Source organism: Athene noctua, chromosome 2 (genome assembly GCF_965140245.1).
Source record: "Athene noctua chromosome 2, bAthNoc1.hap1.1, whole genome shotgun sequence".
Classification (NCBI taxonomy): Eukaryota; Metazoa; Chordata; class Aves; order Strigiformes; family Strigidae; genus Athene; species Athene noctua.
This window is the reverse complement of record NC_134038.1, coordinates 161,427,050-161,450,006: the sequence shown is the minus strand read 5'-3', so window position 1 is coordinate 161,450,006 and position 22,957 is coordinate 161,427,050. Positions and strand designations below refer to the sequence as shown.

Below are 22,957 nucleotides of genomic sequence, written 5' to 3'. Positions count from 1 at the left end.
ATGCAGAGGTTGCTTGCTTCTCACGACTTCCTCTGGGTCACCTACCATGTAAGAATGCTGTGTTTCACTGCACGGGTCTTCCTTTCCATTCAGAACTTTCAGGAAAATTAAAGGACACCATGGGGGATGTATCCTGCTATGAGGTTTCATTACACCACATCAGAGTGTAGGAACAAGCTACATGTTTTGTGAGAACAACTCACCAAGGGAGAACTGTGAAACTGGCAGGTAGAAGAGTGGATGCTGAAGCAACAAATCCCAGTTCTACCCATCTTAACTAAACTCCATGAACAACCTCAGCGACCAGCAGAAACAAGGGGCCAGTGGAGAGCAGACCGCCCTCTGAATAGTTAAAAGTTACAGATAAAGATGTGCAGCATGTGGATACTGGTTGATACTTAACTCCTAACAGGTTACTCCATAGGCACAGTAAGAACAGAGCAGAGCAAGAGTCATACCTACAAAATGTATGCTTTTTGCTCCTTGGAATTAAGCTTACTCAGCTGGAAAAGGCATGCAGAGTGGTTTTGCTGGCATGCCAGTATCTTTAGACCAGTGCTGGAGTATACCAGAGTACTGGAGACAGACATAAATAGGTAGAGACTAAGGCTAAGGGCAGCACTGCAGCTACTTTGCACTGTACGAAGAAATTTAGAGTGGAGTGGCAAGAGGCAAAGGAATGTTCTTTGCCTGAACTACAAGCTGCATAATAATGCTATCTTGGTGAACAACAGCCTATAAAATATTCAGTGGGTATGTCTTTCACTGACCTAATAAAATGTATAGCTCAGGGCCGAGAGGTTCACTCTGCAATGACAAAATTTTCCGCTAGGAACCTGATGCAAATTAATACCAAACAGCAAGTGCTTGTCATTACAGCACACAGAAAAACATTAGAAAGACTTATAAAACAGCAACTCTCTCCTGGGAAAAAAAAAAAAAAAAAAAAAAAGAATTGTTGTTTATTTATTCTACATTTTGAGTAAAACCTACAGCTACACCACCACTGAAAAAGCTTCTCTCTACTATCTGGCAAAGTAGCATTTAACAACATACCCCACAAACCTCTTCCCCCCTGCCTGCCCAGCATTGGAGGACCTCAGTGAGGCTTTTGTTTCAGGTAATCAAACAAGCCACAAAACTAAATTCAAGTTCACCATGAGTCCCCAGCAGAGAGCTCGACAGTATCAAAAACTACCTGGGTGTTGGCTCAGTTTAGGATTCTAGTATCCGAAGCCTTAAACTGGGTTTTGGACCCAACAAGACTTTGTACTTGGGCAAAGGCTAAGAAAAAATGGAAGATTTGCCTCCTTGGTCTGCTACCACTGGCTGTCCAGTTTGGCCCAAGAGTCACAACATACTAGTGCCACTAAACTCCAATTTCAACTGATTTTTTCTGGGAATTTTAAAGCTGTTGCCCAACTCAGTCTAACATGGTATACATACGGAGGTTCCCTTCAGTAAAAGAAGGAAGGCTTAAGTTTGTTTTTATTCATGGCTACTCATCACGCCTTCAGGAAGCAGCATACACACAAAAAGGCACAGGGCTCTACACAAGGTACCTCTGATTCGACAAACAATTCAGTTGGATAGGATAGGGGAAAGAAAGATTTAAGTTTCACGCCAGTCAACCCTGAAGTCCATCTAAGGTGCTGAAGTTAATCTCTCTGAAAAGGACAAAAATGACAAGGGCACAAAGACAGGTGTGCTTTAACTGAACTCTTTAATAGGGATAGATACAATTAATATACTGTATGACAGTTAATTATCACCGAAATCTTATTACCTTAGTGAATAAATTAACAGTCAGCTGAACAACAAAAGCAAGAACTAAGTAAAGATATTGCAAATTCCTTGAGGAATCCTTCCACTGCTACAGTTACCATTTTCACTGATACACACCCAAAAATGTGTTATGACGGCTCATTTCTCCAAATGCCTCCACTGCAGCACCTGCACTATTTCAGTGACTAACTCATTTACTGACTTATAGTCCATCGGGTGGGCAGCTCTTTGGTAAAGGTGTGGCAACAGATTCTTTGCTTTCTGTCAATGCCCGTGGCTGATGAACAAAAACACTGAACTTGACACCTTGGTTAGCTGCTGCCCTCACAAAACCACTATTTGCAGTCATGGTGACAGCTTTTAAAGTGTCCCCTGTCCCAAAAATGGTAAGAGAACGGCTGTTGATTTTTGAACTAGCCACTAGTCCTAAGGCACGGTCAGACGGCTGATCTGGCACCACATGAATTCTTTGAACAAGTAACGCAGCTCGCTCTTTCTCTCCAGGTCCTCCCAGCGTTTCCAAGATGGACTGAAAATCTCTCACAGCAGACTGACAGGCAAAAAGCTCCTTCCCCTCCATGAACTCCTCCAGCTGAGGCAGGACTCTCTCCCTCCTTTCCTGAGCTGCTTGCTCTGTTAGCACTTTTTCTTTGAAGATGAAGTAGCAGCCACCGTAGCTCAGAGCAGAGACGTAAGTTATCAAGGTAGTGATGTCCAGGTTAACTCTATTGCACACGTTTACTTTGATCTGGGTAGGAAAAGCAATGCTGGCCACTAAATTCTCCCGGTCAACTCTGGTCACCTGCAGGAGTTCAAGGCCTTCTTCGTCTGATTCACTGGCACTAAGGTGACGGGTCTCGGTAGATGGCTCCGCCAGCGAGTTCACAGCCACGATGTCTCCTCGCACAGATATTCCCATCTCCTTGAGCCTCTCTGCCATAGGACTGGACACGCTGTTGTAGAACGCAAAGATGATGTGGGGGTTGCTGTACTCCACTGGCTGCTGACGGCTAGCTTGCAGGAAGTCCTCTGCCTGCTCAATGACGCTTTTGTCACCATACTGGCCTCTCCCCAGCCAGATGTTATGCAGGGCTTCAGCCTTCCGGCCGATGGCCTTCACCCACGTGTGACCTCCGTTTGCAACAACGTCCACCACCAGCGTCTGCTTGTCTCCGAACCTGTCCTCGTAAGCAAAGACACGGAGAACACTGACAACATCCTCCAGGTTCTCTGCTGACTGAATAATGGCTTGGAGATGGGTAAGGTTTGTACTTTGCAGATGGGATTCTTTAATGGCCACCTTCCCTGCCTCCACCTTGTGTAAGAAGTTTAGCTCAGCCTTCAGTTTCCCACATAGTTTTGCCCCGCCTTCTATTTTCCTTTTCTGGGACTTGGAAAGGGCTTCCGCTCTCTTGATCAATTCTTTGGCAACAGCAATTCTTTCACAAAGCAGTGACTGCACAGACATGTTGGAAACATTATTCCTACCAAGTGAAAGCAAAAGACAAGGTTGTTATTACATGCTCAGGAATAGAGACAGTCAAAAAAGGTCTTTGCAGCAGTATACATTGGAGCTTTGCAGTAGACTTAGTGCAACAGCTACCAGTATTGTAAAGTGCAAGCATCAAGAGCCTCAGCACAAGTCCCACCAAAGAGTTCAATTCCTTTCCTTCACCTCTGGAGACCCAACCTACTACCTCAGAAGATCTCGGTTCTCAGCAAGAAAAAACAGCAGTGTTCAAGTCTCCACACACACCTTGCAAGTTTGTGGGTTTTCCCCTGACATGAGAGCCCTTCACTGAGCTAGTCACTTAGAGACATCTCAACTCTCACAGCGTAGCTTTAGAAGTTGCCATCCAGAACAAAACTAGAAACCCTGTTAATGCCATAAGCAAGTCTCCCTCTCACCACCACAGTTACCACTAAAATATAAAAGCTACCCATCATGCTTACAGACATGCATAAAAACTGTGAAGTCTGGCTCCCATCAAGTATTTTAACGGAGGAAGCCCAATGTATTTTACAATTATGGGTAGCACAACTCTGTCCTCTCCAGCTTCCAACTTATACTGCACAACTGGGTAAACGAGGCCCTAACAATCTCCTGGCAAAGCTTCAACGTTACACAGCATCATGACAGACTATGATTCATAATTCTAGAGCCAGGAGGATCTGGAAATCTCCGTCTTTTAGTTCCACTAGAGATTTATTTTGTTGCATCTGGTAAGGCTATTCCTTCACATCTATATCTCTTTAGTATATAGATGCTTCCCCTTAGGAAAGTATGATAGGAATTACTTAATAGAATGCAGGCTGGCTTTGAAAAATGTACGATCCACTACCACAGCAAACAATACCATTTTTTATGACACGCAGTAAATAGCCATTATGGAGAAATTAATCCATTTTGACTCCAACTACAAGCATAAACACGTGCTCCTGTAATTTTTACTTAAGCTGCATGTTGAAGCAAACTGCTATTAAAGGGAAGATAAATGCAGCTTCAGCTGAAAATGAGCAACAGGATACAGTCTGGCTCCTACAAGGGGTTCTGCCAGTGCACCCATGGAGTCTGGCTTCGTCAAGCAGTTGAAGTCACACCTGCATTATGCACAAGTTCAAATGCAGTTACTATTAATTGCTCCTGGCTCGGACAATACTCAACATCACAAAAATGTTGTCCTTTTTCTCAACCAAAAGGCAGAAGGTCTTCCAACACGACCTGCTGACCCTCTTCAGGGCAAGTGAAATCAGCCCTTCCTCCCAGCAGTACTCACTATTGCCCCATGTTTATTCTTATACGTAAAGCAGTGAGTAAAACCCGACAGTTACTACTTGAGCACCTCTCACCACAGCAGCTTCAACTTCTACAGATATAAAAAGTCCTCAAGATGAAGCTTACATCAAGTTTTTCAGTGAAAGCAAGCCCACAAGCCCAACTACTTTTTCATCACACTAACCGCAAGTAACAGGCGGCCCCAAGGACCAACCACGAAGGCGTCAGAATAAGTACTCCTTAAAATGAAGTGGGGGGGGGGAAAAAAAGACCCTTCACACAAACGTTTGCTGTCACAAGTTACTCCGGGAGGGTGCTCGCTGAGGCGCAGGCGCCTCACCCCAGCATGTCCTCAGGCCCAACACTTGAGGGGGCCCGCCGGGGCCCGCCCTGCCCCAGCAGCCGCGCACAGGCGCCGCTTTACCCCGCTCCGCTCCCGTCAGAGCCCGCGGCGGGGAGCGGCCGCCTCCCGCTCTCCCGGCCCGGCCCGGCCCGGCCCGGCCCTGGCCGCCCGCTCCGCGGTCACGTGAGAGGGGCGCCGGGGAGGTCGCGGCGCCATCTTGGGTGAGGGCAAGGTGCCCTGCGCTTGCCCCAGCCCGTCTCGGCGGCGCCGGCGGGGAGCCGGCCGCGCCCGCTCGCCTCCCGCAGCCCACACACCTTCCCGGAGCGGGGGCGGCGGGACGCGGGCGCCGGCGGGACGCGGGCCCTTCCTCCCCTTGCCGAACCCGGTCGTTATCGGGGCGCGACAAGCCCGGGCCCGCCTCGCCTCTCCGGGCGCTGCCGTGCCCCTCTCCCTCCCCGCCGCCGCCGCCTCCCCCCGCAGCCCGTACTCACACCCCGGCGGCACCAGTCTTCTCCCCGGGCGGCGGCAGGACGCGGCCGAGCCGGCACCTCCCCCGGGGCCGCCGGGCGGGGACAGCTGCCCCACCCGCCTCGCCGTGCCGCGCCGGCGGCCCCAGCCCTCCCGCAGGGCTCTGCTCCTCGGCCTGCCTGCAGCCGGCGTCGCGGCCGGCCTCAAACAAGTACGTGTTTTACTCCGAAAAGCCTTTAAGGAGCAAAGCCCTTACATTAGATCAGACAGGTCAGAGGCGAGGCACAAGGGTGTAACTTCAGCAGGGAAGCAGCAGCCGGCGTGGCTTGATGCATGTTGGGTGGATGGAGTCCGGCCAACAAAAAGGGGCCGCCTTCGACCCGTCCGTGCTGAAGGCGAGCAAGCATCCTCCTCGCTTGCCCCGAGGTGCTGCCTACTTCCCAGCGGTAGCCCTCACCGTGGGCTCTAGCTTCTCTCCCTGGTGCAGCAATACTCCTGACAGGGCTCAAACAAATGGATTTCTGACAATTATTAAGATTACAGTGTGTTGTGACGTATGAAAGCTTTGCTTGCGCTTTGCTTCATTTGTTTCTCAAGGACTCCTGAGCCTCAACGGTTTCCTGAGGTCCCTTTGTCTGTTTAGGTAAGATCGAAACGCTCGTCAGGTTCCCTACAGAAATCACTGACAGCAGACTCAAGGCTTGACTTAAGGCTTACAATGGACACTTGGGCAACACCCATAACAGGAAAACTAAGATAAGGGGGACTCCAACAAAGAGACACGAGAGACCCCATCATAGAGAGGATGATTCTGCTAATACAGGGAGAAGGCACCTGGACTTCACAGCGCATACTCTGGAAAGGTCAACTAGCAAACACTGTGAAGACCACATACTTCTTCCCTCCACGACCAAAGACCCTCACTTTATTTTCACTATGCGTGCTCGGTCTATGTAAAGGAATTCCAGGAACTCATTATCATAAGACAGCCCTTTCCAGGAAATCTAATGAGTATGTGTAATTTGTGTGTATGTAAACTGATGTCCCTTGCTAGTTCTTGGGAGCCCTTATGGAGAATGCCCAGGGCGACCCCAGTGCTGCTAAAAAAGAATACTGGCTTAACAGTAAAAAAACTTACTGTTGACTCAATTTCTTTGTTTCACTCCCCAACAGCATGAGGAAGACTTCCCTTCTCTCCACCTACTACCAACAGCTGGCTCCTACTGTAATTTACTTGTCTAAACGATTTCACAAGATCTGTAAAGCAGGAGTAAGCCAAAGAGAGGTCAAAGGGCCTTAGTGCACCTGCATCATCCATCACCTTGGAACCTACTTTAAGTAATAACCCCATTAAGAGGTGATGCTGTTCTCAAATCCCAATCCTGCTAGTTAAATAAAAGCCCAAGGAAATTCTGTTCTGGTAGGTGTCACAGTGAGTTCCTCGAGGCAGATCGCCTTCCAGGAGATGCAAATCAGGAACATGACCTACCTTCAGTGACCAGTGTCTCTTTTTCTACTTTCAGATGGCTGTGTGAAGAACAAAATAAATGAAGTCATTCTTCATGGCCAGCTTCAATAATCAAGCTTGTAAAATTTGTCATTTCTCACGAATGAGCAGTGTTTGTACACTTTACTTCCCTTGCCCTCACTTTATGCAGTGTGTTGTTTTACAAAACATAAACTAGTACCATGTAACTAAAAAAAATCTTTTTTGAAAATGACCACAACCACCATATAATTTGCTGCTGTACTGCACTAATATCTCTCACTCCTGAAGCGATTTGATTATTTGAGAAATACATCTCAAAATTACTATTTCCTTAAATTCCAAGCATTTTGAATGGAAAAAGGTGTCAATTAGTTCCCTGTAGTTCAAAGTTTCCCTTTAAATACCAGATAAAATTTAGTTATTCTAGACATGCAGTCACCTGAATAGGGCAATTATTTTCCTCAGTGCAGGATCAAGCAGTTTTAAAAAAACCCACACCAAATCACAGCACCTTCCTCTTCAGAACAGCGTAATATCAAGGTCTATCTGCCTACCACTAAGAAAATTATCAAATACTCTAAATAAAGCCTGAATTCAAAATATTATGCATTCTTTCCAAATTACACCAAGTCCCATGAACTCTGATCCTCTGCAGGGCCTAAGTATATCGGGGTGGGAGGAAGTGGGCAAAACCCCCCCCAACATTTACAGCAATTACCAGGTATCTGAAAGGCAGCGCTTTCCTTGGAGCACAACAGTTTCCATAGAATACACAGAACAGTTACTACATTTAAATCATTAAACCACAGGAAAAGATGGAAGGTACCATTTTTTTCACTTCATCACTTGTTAAAAATGAGTAAAATTCTAGAAATGGAAGTTGTTGAATTATTTAAAAAAAAAAAAACAAAACACCACCAAAAACCAAACCACACCCCCAAGTCTTAAAATATTTATTTTGTTTGCCGTATTGTTACCACCTGGGGAGTGAGATAGCATGATTTATTTGGAACTGCTTTGGTTTCAACTACCTTCCCTAGGGTGTTCTTTGATAATCATCTGCTCCTAGTACAGGAAGCAACTATGCTACTACAGTTCATGCTAACCCATTCTGACGTACCTAGCTGCATCTTTTCATATACAGAATTCCTTTAATTACTTATCTAGCATTAAAAATTGACTGCGTATGAATATTCAAGTACCATTCTGCTGTTCTGAATGATTCTGAAAGCTTAAAAGATCTAGCAACATAAAAGTCTCCAGTTTCACTTCCAAGTGGTTTATTTTCTCTAGAAGAATCATAGCATGGATTGGTTTTCAGAGTAAAATACTCAAAAAGCGATCTGGACTAAGTCTTAATGGACAATTTGGACACAGCTTTTATTTCTGACATTAGGAAATAAAACTTCATTTATGGCATGCTTCAGAAATTCTTATTTACCTAATAATAACATAAAACATTGGAAGACAGAGATTGGAAAGAACAGATCAATTAGCTTATACACTACGTTCTGCACACTAACTCATACTGTATTTTCTTCGTTAGTTATGGCTGGCTAACCATGTCAGGCTGCTCCCATACATGCTGAGCGTTATGTACAAGCAAAGTGATCCAGCTGTCGCTCCCAGTTCACTATCAACATTTGAACAATCAGACTGCTTTAAAAAAAATAAAATCTGAAAACGGTAACTTACGTGGCTGCAGATCAGATTATTTCTGCTGGAAAAAGTACATACATTTATTCTGTTTCGTTTACGGTAAATTTTGTGTTTCTATATAACCTGTGTGACTCTACACATGTAACAAGTGTATCAATACATACACCCACACAGAACGATATTCAAGCATCTGGTTCTGCACCTGTAAAAGTTGTGATGCATAAATTAAGTGCTGTTTTTATTACTACACCTTTAGAGTCATCTTGCACATTGGGAAACACTAGCACAATTCAAGGGATAAAGTAATTACATGTTCTCATTTTGCTTCATTACTACTGTTGATTTTTATTGATGGTGATAAATGCATTGAGTTTTCAGTAAGAATTACTACTTCCATTATTTCTAACAATATTTCAGGGTTGAAAAAGTGCAATTTCTAGGGCCACGAAAATAACCCAAGTAATAGAAAACAAGTTCTTAAGACACAAAGACCAAGAGAGTCAAGAGCAAAGATGCTCAAGTAGATCACAGTTCACACCTGAAATGGAAGACTGTTCTACCTCTTCGTGAAAGTACATGATCTTTTATACCAGATAAAACCATTCTGGGAAGTTACATAATATTTGAATAATACTCCAAAGTAAAAAAACTATCCTGTTCACTCAAAAATTAAATTCTTTAAAAGAAGGTCTAACATGAGTTCACCATGGCTCTACACGGAAAATTCTGTTTCCTCAACAATAAAGATACTGAAATCTCAGCTTTATGCAGGTAAACAAGCTGTGATTAAAAAGACACACAGACACCTTCCCCCAAAACAGTGGCCTTCAAATTTTATTCTTTAGCCTTTTTCAAGCTGTCATCGTAACTTCACATTTTGTACACTATTTTGTGTACAAAGATTCCATGTATCAAGGGAAAGAATTACCTATAATGATTCCATGTATTACAATATTAGGACCGTTGCATTTGCACCGATGATATTTTAAAAAATCTCTCCGACAAACCATGTAGAAATAAGTATGCAAAAACTGCAAACAAAAACATTTAAGTAGCCAAAATTAAAAAGACCTTTGTGTGAATCACACAGTCTTGCTTGGTTTCTACTAGGCTATTGCAGCCAAGTAGTCCTTAACCTCAGTTGGAGTAAGCCTCCTAAAACCAGCTTCGTTACAGATGCCAACTTCAATGTTGTCTTCTGTCATTTGCCCTTCAAAGCTCTCCTATTAAAGAAAATACAGTTCAGTGAATCGTATCAATGATGCATAACAGTAAGAAACTTATTTCTTAAATATTTTGCTAACCTTTAGTGTTAAGATAGCTGTATGAATGGCATCTTCAAGCTCCAAATCTTCATTGTATCTGTAAACAGAAGTTCACATATTTTGTCATGGGACAAAGATCTTTCCAAATCCTAATAATCCTAGTCTCTAAAAACCCAAATGCTACTAAAATCTTCCTATTTCTCATACAAACATTATTTGTCAGCACTGTGATATTAGTAGTCAAAATTTATTACTATTAAAAAAACCCAGATTTACTACTTTCCCTACTGACACCATATAGACCAATATTTCTGCCAATAGGTTGAGTGTAATGTTTATTGCACTGAAATTATTCTCCATAAACACAAAAGATGGAGTTTAAATAAGGCAAATTTCCTGTGCATGTGTAAGCAAGTGAACTGGAAGCATCCTATCTTAAGTATCTTAAACCTTCACTCTGATAATCTAAAATGGTGCATTTTTTGTCTGGCTGTTTACATGGAACCTGAACAAAACAGATAGTATCCTTTCAGACAAGTTTCTAACACGTTACCTTTTCTCAAGGAATGTTTTCCCATTGACGTAATTTTTTCCCATTGCTGTTGCTTTCCACGCAAAGTAAGCTCCCTGTAAAAGAAATAACATACTGAATTGTTTTGTGTAACTTGGTCAAACATTACATATTCAATTACTTGGTAAAAAGTACAGGAATAATTATGAAGATACTGAAAGTTCTGAGAGTACAGAAGACTATTTTGCATCACGTTCAGACTAATTTGATATGGAAACATATGCTGTGAAAATGTACAAGACATTTGTATAGGACCCCACCTATTTTCATCCTCCTGCTACTTTGAAAGATGAATCTAAGTCATACACATAGTTTTGATTGGGGATTCCTTAAACAGAAATAGTACGCCGGCCCTTAAGAATGAACACAGTCAGATCTTTCCTGGGGTTCACTCCAAATAGTCTTCTTTTTTAAGACTAAGTAATATAAACAATTTGTTGCAAATCAGCCATCTGATTTACCTTAGCTACTAATAGGATATTTAACCATCACTTCTATTCTCTCTTCTCGCATGAAAATAATCAGCAGTTCTACGTCTCAATCAAGACATCTGCATTTTGTTTTTTTACATTTGAGCATCAGGTAGTAATTAAAATTTCTGAGGCTTATCAATGATACACTACAGTGACCTTTTTTTGCTTGACGTAAAGCATTGACACATGCGAGTTGTAAAGGGTAGTTTTTCAGAAGTGCAGTGCAAACAGAGCAAACTCACTTAAATTAACCACTGTCATTAAATTCTACAGCATATGCATTGTATTTCACAATTAAACACATCTTTGCCTAAGTTCCATCCAGTTTAGGAAACAACTCTTTGAGCAGCATAAGCAGTCAAATTTTCTTTTTTCCTGGTGCAGAGTGCTACTCCTGCTATAGCTACCAACTAGATGGGAAGGCATGAAAAGGGATGGCAATCTCCCTCAAAAACAGCTGGCATCCCTCAAGCAATACAGGAACACGTAGGCACAGAATGATGCAGGCTTGCTCCAAGCACCTGCTTCGTGGAAACTGGCTCATTCCAATTTCTGAAGTTAAGGGATCTTTTGTCTTAGCTCTGCGTTCTTCTTCTCATCAGAAGTATTTCATGAGCACATATAAAGTTTTAGATGTTTTATAAAAGCAGATACAAATATCTTACAAATTAAGATACTTACAGATGGATCCGACTGAAATAAATACGGCCGTCCTTCGTTCCAGCCACATATTAGCAGTGATACACCAAATGGACGAACACCACTACAGGAAAAAAAAAAAAAAAAAAAAAAAGAAAAAACAAACTACAGAAAAAAATCACAGTTGATATGAGAAATTTATTCAGAGAAAACCAACAATGACTAAATTGTTTTGGATGTGTTAACCTTCCCTGAAACACTTCCCACCAGTTGAGCTGTGCTCAGGAATGACTAGTCAACAAACAGTACCACACCAAACGTAAGCTGCCTTGTCTCACATGTTTGTTTGCGAGATATGAAGACCCTGTCTCATCCGCCCCTCCTGCTGACCCACTTTCTGTGGACATTCTCTGCTGATAAACTTACTGCCATTTTGACACAAAAAATTCCACCGCCAGGTAGGTGTTATTCCTTACATTTAAACACCATAATCTTTCTAAGCAACTTCAAAAATCAGAAAACCACATACCCAGATTGCGTGTATTCCTGCATCACAGAAGCAATTCTTTGCACTAACTGAGCCGTTGGAATGGGCTCATGATAAACCAAGTAATATTGCTGGGCCAACTTCCGAGCTCTGTGCACAAGTACTCTAAAAACAAAGACAAAACTATGTCAGAGGCATTCCAACTAGCAGTTCAACTAGAACTGAGAACTCCTAATAAATACTACATTAAGGAATTATATGTCTGGCATAATACCGACATTAAAACATAGATTGTGCTGGGTTATCTTTATCATCTGAGTAATCTCTGAAATACTTAGACTAAAACTAAGGTTGAACTACACTGCTTTTCATTCCCTCCTCATTCTTTAGACAAAAGGTCATTTGACAAGGTATTGAAGATATTAAAAAACTTAAAAATTAATTTCTTATAAAGCGTAACACAGTGTAATATTATGCCATACACTTTGAAGGAAACAGCTAATTTTTATCTGTTTCTTACATTTCTTGTATGAAAATGCATCAAAATAGCGACCAAACAAAAATTTGTAATACCTGTAATCTGGACCCATACCACTGTACACTAAACCTATGTGTTTGGTAATTGGTTCTACTTTGTGGACACTCCTCTCATCATAAAGAATGGATTTCTGCTTCTTTTCCGTTGCCAACACCACTCCATTTGCAGCTGGAAAGGAACAAGGGGGTTTTTGTATTAATATTTTGTATATTTTTATATTCAATTTCAATTATGGAAAGCAGTCAAAACAGAAACCAAGTTTATCAGCCTGTAAAGAATGTTGCTCCTTCCTCTTTTAAAAACCCTTCAAGTTTACAATCACATTAAACGGAGATATTTTGATTAATCCACCCAACATATTTTTTTGCATTTTAAATAATCATACAGCACCCATAATCCCATTCTAAAGATCCTGAAGCACATATTAATAATTGAGCAGTCGAAGTAACTTTTTGTGCAATTTCTATACATACGGACACACAGCTGGAGTTATTTACTTAAGAGACAGGAACACTCAAAAAAAAGATGTCTAATTTTACCGACTGAGTGTCTCCAGAATCACCCATGAAATTTTTTTGTCCTAGCATGGAGCTCTATACTCCCTTCCTTCTTTATAAAAAATTACCAAGTTGCAGAAAAAAATAAGACATGTGAAAATCCACTGAAAGAACACCAAAATATGTAATAGAAGGCAAGATGAACAAAGGCCCAGTACACAGCTCAAACTATTTTAGTTCTCTGATACCCAGGATCCTGAATCCTTCACTAAAGTAGTTACTTTCTGAACATACCTTTAATCCCAACCGATGGAGCTCCTGCAGCCACTGCAGCCAAAGCATATTCAATCTGAACAAGCTTTCCAGAAGGACTAAAAATGAAATGCAAAAGTCAGCCTAACATAATTCCAATACACTCAAATCTTTTCTACAACAACCTGATTCTGACTTGCTTTTTTAAACCTCTTTACACCTAGCATCAGCATGTTATAATCAGAATAAAAAAAAAACAAAAAAACAACAAAACCAAACAACCACACCACAAGTCTGAAGATTCATAATGTTTTCTAGAAGAACTGGACTGGCTCAGCACAGAACTCACTGCTGCACATTGCTACTGGGATACTCACACAGCACCTGCTTACAACCCTGGTGAAAGCTAATGTGTCTCAGATAGGGAGCAGTGGCTGGGATGCAGATTGAAGGACAAATCTGTTCTCCAAGTTTATACCATTTCAAATAAGTTTTCTACTCAGTGGGAAAAATCTTCAGAGCGCATTATGACTTTCTACTGAAACAGCATTATACATGTGGTTTGCAAAATTTTTCAGGACACTGATGCTCTCTGCTGAAAGGTACAAACAAAACACCACTACTCTTTTTTGGCTGATAAGCACGCATCGGGTCAGTGGCACAAGACAGAAACAGCTCCCATTCCATCCGCAGGTAGCCCTGCATTTTGCTTTAATGATCCATGTTGTGCTGGTAATGGACACAGAATCAGCAGAACAGAGCAGCAGGTGTCAGGCTGGCAAAGTAACTCATCCAGAATGAGGGGAATCAAGGGGTCCATTCTCGATCCCCAGGGAGAAGGACAGCACAGAGCCAGTCACTCATTGGACAAGTGATTTTGCAAGTCGGATCTATTCTCTAGGCTGTATTTCAGACACCGCTGGTTTAACAAGTGCAGAAATAAAATAGAAAATTATGTAACTCAGTATTTAAAGGAGTTAGAAAAAATAAGTAATAATTAATATATTTATACACTGAGTAAACAGTGTAGAAAGGTAACAAAAGAAATAATGCTAGCCACTCCACTACAAAATACTAACAAACCAGAACAACAGTTTCCTATGCCAGCAATTAAAACATACAGAACATTAGCAAAATATTTTCGATGTAAGCACAAACTAAAATACATAATTCTCAGTACAAGGAACAGGTGAATAAGGGAGAGCATAAGGAGGCATATTCTATTCAAATTGCTCCAAGTTTCAGAGCATACAGTACTTCCCTAAGTACAAAAAGTTGGTAACTCCCTTAGGAAACCATTTCTAAGAGCTAAGTAAGAATTCAACCCACTTGAGTAAAGCAGGCATGTTTGGCTGCATCCATCCATGAAGAAGATTCTTTTCCTAGTTTTAGGTTGTGAACTGCTTCATTTGCTTAACTGCAACAAGACTTTACTAACTCTGTTTGCAATTACACAGCTTTACTCTTCTGAGACTAAGGAGGCGCTTTACCAAAAGCAGCAAAAAGCCTTCAGTTTTTCTTTTTATATGTACAATATAATGCTGGATAACTTAATAGTTTCATCAAAAAAAGGATGGAAAGTAATTTCTTTTTCTCTGAATTCACCTTAAGTGTACGTATTAGAGCAACCCTTTAAACAGATACCACTCCAACAACATATTCATTCTGTGCATGCAATCATCCCACACCTAGGCTGTGCACGACACAAAGCACAAGGAGAACACCGCCTGCAAAATGCAGCAGGAAGGGAAATAAAACTATTTAAAACTCATCTGAAGGCTTCTCTCATTCCCACATCTGCAAAGTTTGTTGTGAAGCAAGCTTTCAAGATACCATACCTCAGCTACCACCACGCGTTTCCAATTAGCTCAGAATTACTACCCAGCCTAAAGTGTGTACATGCGCGTGGGGAACCTCAAGTTTGCTAAACCGCTTCACCAAGCACTCGCTATATGGCACTACCAGTGACGAGACAAACCTTAGGTTGGCCCCACAGTGACTCTGACTGACAACAATGAGAGAAAACACAAGTAGCGACTGCACTTGGGCCCGAGGTCAGCGACAGAGATCAGGTGGGACCCAGGACTCTCGCCTCAGCCCCCGCCCCTATCCCCGGCTGCGCCTGCAGCCGTTCGGCTCACCAAGATTCCCGGCAGCCGCGTGCCCCCCGCAGGCGAAGGCGCCTGATCCCCGTCGCTTTTCCCACGCTCGCCCTTCTGCCCGGGTCCGGCAGCTCACCGCTCCCCAGCGCTCGTAGGCCCGGTTCCGCGGACCCGCCGGGGTCGCGATGACTCTGCAAAGTCCCCACTCCGTCCTGCCCCGCCGCCAGAAGATCGCTCCGCGTAGGCTGCGAGCCGCCCTCCCCTCGTCGCCCACCAGCCTGCCCGCCGAGAGCCCCGGCCTACCGCCCCCTCCCCTCCAGTACCTGAATGTAGTGAGGGAGAAGCTGTAGCCGCGCTCCGCCATTTTGGCTCAAACCCCTCCGCTCCCCTCAGCCGCTCCCGCTGCGCAGGCGCCGCCGCTCCTCCCGCTTCCTACACGAGGTCGCAGCTAGCGCGCTGATTGGCCAGGAGGCGGGGGGAGCGGAGCATGCCGGGAAGCAGCGCCGGGTCCGCGAGGTACGCGATTGGTCGAGGGGCCTGCGTGGGGGGCTGCGGGCACTCGGTTTCCCAGGATGCTCGGCGACAGGCACGCATGCGCCCTACGCCCTCGGGCCTGCCCCGTCTCTGCGGCCTGGGCGGGGCTGGGCGGCAGCATGGCGGCTCTCGTGGGCCTGCTCCTCCCGCCGCTGCCGCGGCTTCGCGGTCTCCTTCAGCGCTGCTGGGGGCAGCTGGAGCGTGGCCTCTTGCCGGGTTTCTCCGGGAGCCAGAGCCCGCCCTGGGGTAAGTACCGCCCTACTTCCCAGTCGGCTGAAGGAGGAGGCGCCACCGGGGCCCGTTTTCACCGATAAGCGGCAGAGGGAGGGGGCTGAAGCTGGAGAGTAGGTAGTGAGGGTAGGGGGCGGGAGGCGTCGCTGGCCGCTCTTATCCTCTCGCTCTGGGAGTGTTGATACAAGGAAATGATCACCTGCTTTGCAACTTACTTGCTTATAGAAACTTATAATGATTTCTGAATATTGCTTAATAATCCTGACTGCTTTGTGGAAGCTTACCAAGGGCTACTGTGTTCATCAAAACAAAACAATTTTCTGTGGAAACTTACGAAAAGCTACTATGTTCGGCAAAAATGAGAGACAAGTCCTTGGAAGGCAGATGTGCTCTAATAAGTTGAGTCTCTGTAGACTATATATGGACAGTAGAAACTAATAAGCTAGTGCTTTTAGATAAAATAGAGGTGGCAAACCGGCTGGAACCACTCTTGTTGTTCAACCAATCGGCTAAGAGAGTCTGTGCATGCTCTGAGGAAAAGTACAAGGTGAAGAAGACTGCAAGCCTTCCTCCAAAAGACCCCCGGAGGCGACCACCAGGAGGCAATACGCAGGCGCAAAGATAACAAACTGCTGACACCAACCTTTTGAACTAACCCAGCCTTACTTATGGATATTTGTATTATGTAATCTAATGAATACGTATATCCACACTCTATTAAGATGTGCTGTTGGTGTGTAAGCTTTGTGGAGAAATTCCCTTGCACCGTGGTTCTGGAATAAAGGTACCCGCGTTATGACTCTCTCCGAGTTGTAGAGTTTGTTTCCATGCATCAGTGTCAGTAGCATCCGTGTCTTATTTCCTCAGCTGCACGTGAAAATGGGGCTTGGCTGTAATGAGTTACTTTTTTTTTTTTTTTTTTTTCCCCTTCAGGGCCAGCATTAGCTGTCCAAGGTCCAGCTTTTCTCCCAGAGCCAGTAAGAGACAGTAGAGAGAGTAATGAGGGGCCCAGCCTCTTAGACAGCATCATGTGGATGGCAGCGCCAAAGAAAAGGCGCACCATTGAAGTGAACCGCTGCAGGCGAAGAAATCCCAATAAGCTTATAAAAATAAAGGTAATCACTGAATTTCCACCTTATTACTGCAAGTAATTTTGTTAATGGCAAACAAGTGTGCTGGAGTAAGATCTATGTCAATCACTTTTCATCTCACTTATTTTATAGAGATTTATTATAGTGGTCATTACTGACTGAATATGCTTTCCAGAATCTGTTTATAAATAAGCTTAAAAGACATGGTAATCTTTGGAATATTTTGTAACAGGGAGACTCATCATGTGTGACAGTAGTCTGTGGTTAAATAAGCAGTGACAGTTTAGGTGCAAGCCAACAAAATGTGAATTTTAGCTAAACAGCTTCTATAAATAGAAAAGGTCTATATTTTTTGTGCATCTAATTAAGTTGATAAGTCTTTAGTCTTCCCAGACATCAGTAGGCATAATGATTTAGGTATTAACTTCACAGGCTGTTTTTATTAGTGAGCATTTGACATAGCAATACATTAGAGACAAATTACTTAGAAGAAAAACTACATAGAAGAGTGAATTTTGAAAAGACGATTTAATTTCTCTGGTATTTCATTTAACATTTTTAGTAGTTTGTGATTGTTTCCTGTTTCTTTTGTTGCTGTTGTTCAAATTACGAAATTTCCTATTTTCTGCTGTCCTTTTTAGACGAACATAGATACGTGTCCTGAGTGTGGAAACTTGAAGCAGAAACATGTCCTTTGTGGCTATTGTTATGCAAAGGTCAAAGCAGAAACTCGCCTGATAAGGGTAGAAATGGGTAAAAAGGAAGGAGGACCATTTAATGCTCCAACTGTAGAGACTGTCGTCCTTTATGATGGAGAAAAGCCCACTGAAAAAGCTGAAGGCAAGAGGATCATTGAAAGAGCCAGGAAGCGTCCATCTTGGTTTGTTCAGAATTGATGCTGTGCAACTAATGCTGACAAAAACAGTTGCTACAGCAAGAAAGATCATGATTTTCAAGAATGTTTTCCTTATTTTGTTCAGTCAGTGTCAATGTAGAAAACCTGTGAGCTTTTGGGAAGCCTGCTTGGGTTGCACGTCATGCCGTATGATTCTGCAGTGAGGCGTTGTTTCTGTGCCGTGCAGTGGGACATGCTTCTCAGTGATACATCATAGCAGGCAACAATTAAAGAGAAATTGGAATCTACCAATTGGACATGTGTGTACAGTATACCGAATAATTTGTATGCTAATGGTCTATGCTGAGGTTTTTAACAAAGGGGAAACATTCACAGATGTAAAATAAAGTATTCTAAGTTTCCTAGGGAAATCTGCTTTCTGGTTTTGGCAGTAGCTCTTTTGGAGGGGGAAAAAAAAAGAGTGAGGCAAAAAAAAGAGGAAAAAAAAAAAGTAAACACCCTTTGTGTCTAATCATTATTGGTTTTGAACAAGGAAAGATAGAGTTATCTGGTTACTTCCATGGCTCTTAACAGAATCTGCCTGGTCTTTTCACAGCATTGCTGTTTGAGATACTTGGTGATATTCGTGGTTTTGAGCAAAATAGTGGTTGTCACCTAGTATTCACACTTTTTCCATACCAGACTGAAGGTTGAGTGTTTCTTGATGTTGTCAGTATATTAAATAATTTTGTCTTAAAGGGATGTGGAAAGCCTTTTTTGGCTCCTCAAGGTGCACTTGATTTCTCGAGTGAAATAACGAATATAAATGTAATGACTGAAAATCTGCAGCTTTGACAAGGGTCAAAACTGATTTTTTGCAGCCATTGTCATTAAGTTGGTCAGTGTATGCTTGGAAAGCCACAAATATCAGCAGTGCCTTCCTGTCTGGAGTCTTCTGCAGAGAGGGGGCAGCTCTGCCCTCTCCTGTCCTCTGGTACCCTCCAGCGGTGCAGTCACAGCACCTAGCTGTGGATTTACACTTTGCTTTTAGCCACGCAGAAGCACCACTGCATTTAAGATTCAGACTGTTTTCAATTTTAGGTTGGGGTTTCAATGTGCAAACAGCACTGATATTATGGCTCTAACAGTCTAACAGCTATTTGCTGCCAAAAAACACGTGCCGGCCCCTAACCCTAGGTAGGGTCCCCCTGTGTTTCTTTGGCACTCGAGTGTATCTGCTCCTGGGCTTTCCTGGTTGAGGGGGCTGTGCTGACAGAGAACTGTTCCCTGGGTTTCTACAGCTTGGTTTTCAGTGGGTGACGGCAACGTGGACAGTAGGAATGTGCAAATGGAGGACACGGGACCACGCTTTCTAGAAGAGCCTTCGTTGGTATGTGACTGAGCCAACTACGCTTGCTTAAGGAGTGGGCTCGTGTGTGCTGTAACGCTTCGCTGCTTTCCTCGCTCTGGGTTCCATGTTCTGAAACAGAACTGGTAGGAACAGATGTTGGCGGAGGTGTTACATTTTCTCCATAGTCTAAGAGAATAATGAGAGCTGGTATAAGTCTAAATTGATGCCGTTTAGTTGACAGTAATCCAAGCAAACAAGGTAAGTTCTTTCCGATTTGTCCAAACAGGATTTATTCCAGTCGTATCTGTTTCTCACTTACTCAGAACTGAATAAAAGGTGGCAAACAGGATGCAGAATGGAAGGCTTACTTTTGACAGAGGCTGACATATTGGAGGTGAGATTAGCCAAGCGATAAAACAGATCTATTATACCAAGGGAGAGGTGTGTATGTATTTTAGGGAGAGGTGGGGTTTTTTTGTTTCTTTGTCCATGTATTATAGGACCAGTTACACCTTACTGTCTTAGCTGATTTTTATATATATTTTGACAAAGTTTCTGTAAAGAAATAAGCTCAATTAACCTGGGATGTTGAGAGTCATGAGTTAATTTCTCAGAAATAGATATTTTTTTAAAAAAGACCATTTTTCTCTTAAGCATGAGAGAACATGTGTGGTTTCTGCTGATGGAGTAATAATCATAACTGGCAGTATATTGCATTAGTTTTTTGAATTACAGTATTAGTGAAGCAATAAATATGCTTTACAAATAGAGTTCTTACGAAAAATGAGTGAAGTTAGGCTGTGACAACATGAGACATTTTAAAGTACTTGCTAGGTAATGACTCATTTCACAGCCATACTGCTCATGTTACTACTGCATTTGTGCAATCTAGATGAGATGTTTGATAATGTTCCATAGTGGTTTCTGATAATGTGGGGGGGAAAAAAGTCATTAAAATATCTGGTTACCATGTCTCTAAAAGAAAAATTAGAAACAACTGAGAAATATTGAAGAATATACAATTGATATAGTACCAGTTAATTTTACAAAAAAGAAAATATCTTCAGTGAGAGTCAGAACAGTTTAGTTTGAATGACTTTTCCTTCAAAAGAAAAAGCTCACTTTCATAGCTTCATTTTATTAACACTGACAATACGAAGCTCCATTGCTTTTTAAGAACAAATTTTTTTTAAGATTTCCAGAGTTCCTCTAAAATGTGGCATATCTTACTTGAAATAAACCCTCTTTCTATGTATTTTGGAAAAAAAAAAAAAATTGCAATAGTGTTAATGTATAAACATACACTTTTTGAAACAATGTAAATTAAAACTAACAAAAAGCAAGCTGGTTGTTACAAATGTTGTACTCCAGAATCCATTTTAAAACAAGTATTATATGCCTCTGGGGAATTTCACTTTGCTACATGGGGAACCTGCTGTTGAAAAAGACATTACTTTTTGTCTGATAATTTCGTATGGTTAAATACACATTATATTTGACTATGTTTTTCTTTTATAAGGATTTTATGTAAAAATTGTTTTATTTTACATTTTAGAAAGAACTAGGAAGATGATGTAATGTCCTGAAACAAAAGGTTGCAAGTTGCTGAATTATTTTGTACTGTACTAAGATCTGCAGATAGGCGTGATCTCTGGCAGTGATCGATTACGATATCCATGGAGGTTGATAAATCAGGTTGCTCTTTAATATTCCATTTAGCAAGGAAATAATAAAAGGTTTTTGCACAGATCCCATCTGTTCTGTTGAACACACTATGCCAGGAAGAGCTGGCAGTTGATACCAAATATACTTCTTTAAAGCACTAGGTGGCAGAGGAGTGTAGCTTTCTGGTAGGTGAAAAACAAAAGCCAAAGATCACTAGTGAGGTATGAAACAGTGAGTGTCAGATTCAAGAAATTTGCACCTGTGTAAGCAAAAGATCTGCAAAAAGACTATATTTGCTAAGTACAAAGAAAAATGCAATAGTTATGAGACACAAACTTGTAATTCATTGGTCCAACTAAATTTAGTTAGATCTATACTGAGAACTAATGCGCTGGCTTTTGTGCATGTTTACACGCTTCTGCTCTTTGCCAGGCAAATAATTTGAAATTGCAGTTTTATCTATCATTTTTCCCTAACAGGATGGTGGAGCCCTTTTACGCCTCTTAATTACAGATGGCTTTCTAAGTTGCTTTGTATGCCTAGTAAGTTCAGTTAGTGACATTTTATTTACGCAGCTAGAAAGTCCTGCAAATAATAAGTCTGTTGGCATTCCTATGAATTTCAAGGTATAACTGACTTGAATTTATAGCCTCATAAGGATTGATTTGCAAACAGCAGACACAAAGTGGAAAGAAAATCAATGTGGTGTTTAAATGAATTTTAGTTGCTTAGAAGGGAATAGAAGACTGTGTGTTCCATCACAGTTTTAAAATGTTTTGGAAGCACATGGGTGATAAAGGTGCCTGTATCTTTAGTATTTACTTGTTAATTAGTATTTAAGTAAGATATTAGCAAAAATCCTTTTACCTCACATGACTGCACTGTGTATTTTACACAGTGAATGAGGATCCGTAGATACAAGTTGTATCCAGACCATTTGCTTAACTCTTAACCTGCCAAAGACTTTAAGAATGAGGCCAAATGGGAAGAAAATCGGTAAAAGGAGTGCGAAGGAAGTAGGCTATGCAGCAGTGGTGAATCTAGTTTTGCCTACTCTATGTATATTCCTAGGAAATTCTGTTGAAATCAGGGCAGTATAATTCAGGGCAGAATTTGGTCCAATCTACTGAAACCCTGGTCATAAGGATGTATGCAAATATGTATGTTTTTAATGCAGAGTATATACCTGTGAAACTACTGCTGGATACCGCCAGGATTGGCTTTACAGCTAAAAACTAAGTCTGCATTTGATGAGTGTAGCAAATTGAGTCTAATCAGTTGGTACTTGAATTTCTTTCAAACGTCCTATATTTCAGTTTCCCCTGGTTAAGGACAATATACATATTTAGAAGAAAGGGTATAGGGATTCCTTTCGTACTGAGTGTGCTGGATAAACATGAAAAGCAAACCTGAAACTGCTCTGGAGCAGAAGACCCAAACAAAAGCTTTTGTGGAGTTGTCAGTGTACAATATTTGGCTGGGATTTCTCTACAGCTTCACTCCTGGATCATGTGATTTTTGGGGGGGGGGGGGGGGGGGAAATAAAAAAATTAAAGCATCTTTTGTGGTTCTAAGATGGTGAGTCAAAGATGAAGAAGCAAAGATTGGGGAAATCCCTAGGCAGAAAACCAATCCTGTATCATTATTTTCTCAAGTGTCATACTTTTTAAACCCATCCTATGATTTTGAAAATTTGGGATATACTTAGTGTGTTCTGCTCATCCAAATACACAAGCATCTACTGTTTCTCTTAGTTTCTTGAAAGGGCATACTCTTCTCTATACAAGATGGTTCTGCTGGAGTTGTTCTCACTACACAAGCATATAGAAATATTCTGTCTGACATGTTCTGGGTATATGCTTGATTAATCCTTTATGTGTCCTAAATTTGGGACCAGTTCACAAGG

The 22,957-nt window shown here is 42.1% G+C and overlaps 3 protein-coding genes across 6 annotated transcripts; 1 reads left to right on the top strand and 2 right to left on the bottom strand.

The window, feature by feature from the left end:
• Positions 1-1,704: 1,704 nt before the first annotated feature.
• On the bottom strand, positions 1,705-5,716 carry C2H7orf25 (chromosome 2 C7orf25 homolog). Of its 4 annotated transcripts, none has more exons than XM_074898179.1 (2): positions 5,629-5,716; positions 1,705-3,269 (listed from the first exon to the last, which is right to left on the bottom strand). In XM_074898179.1, coding segments are annotated over exons 1-2 (1,284 nt in total). In that variant the 5' UTR covers positions 5,631-5,716; the 3' UTR covers positions 1,705-1,987. The 4 variants fall into 4 exon arrangements, with proteins under 4 accessions (XP_074754280.1, XP_074754282.1, XP_074754283.1 ...); XM_074898181.1 differs by lacking the exon at positions 5,629-5,716 and adding an exon at positions 5,396-5,526; XM_074898182.1 differs by lacking the exon at positions 5,629-5,716 and adding an exon at positions 5,219-5,338.
• Positions 5,717-7,870: 2,154 nt separating this feature from the next.
• Positions 7,871-15,777, bottom strand: PSMA2 (proteasome 20S subunit alpha 2). The gene is made up of 8 exons (XM_074898178.1): positions 15,668-15,777; positions 13,285-13,361; positions 12,529-12,661; positions 11,998-12,120; positions 11,511-11,592; positions 10,339-10,412; positions 9,825-9,882; positions 7,871-9,743 (listed from the first exon to the last, which is right to left on the bottom strand). Exons 1-8 carry the CDS (start codon positions 15,706-15,708, stop codon positions 9,627-9,629), a joined length of 705 nt encoding a protein of 234 aa, XP_074754279.1. The 5' UTR covers positions 15,709-15,777; the 3' UTR covers positions 7,871-9,626.
• A 202-nt stretch (positions 15,778-15,979) lies between these two features.
• MRPL32 (mitochondrial ribosomal protein L32) lies at positions 15,980-22,565 on the top strand. The gene is made up of 3 exons (XM_074900903.1): positions 15,980-16,124; positions 17,043-17,224; positions 17,842-22,565. Exons 1-3 carry the CDS (start codon positions 15,998-16,000, stop codon positions 18,094-18,096), a joined length of 564 nt encoding a protein of 187 aa, XP_074757004.1. The 5' UTR covers positions 15,980-15,997; the 3' UTR covers positions 18,097-22,565.
• Positions 22,566-22,957: the final 392 nt, after the last annotated feature.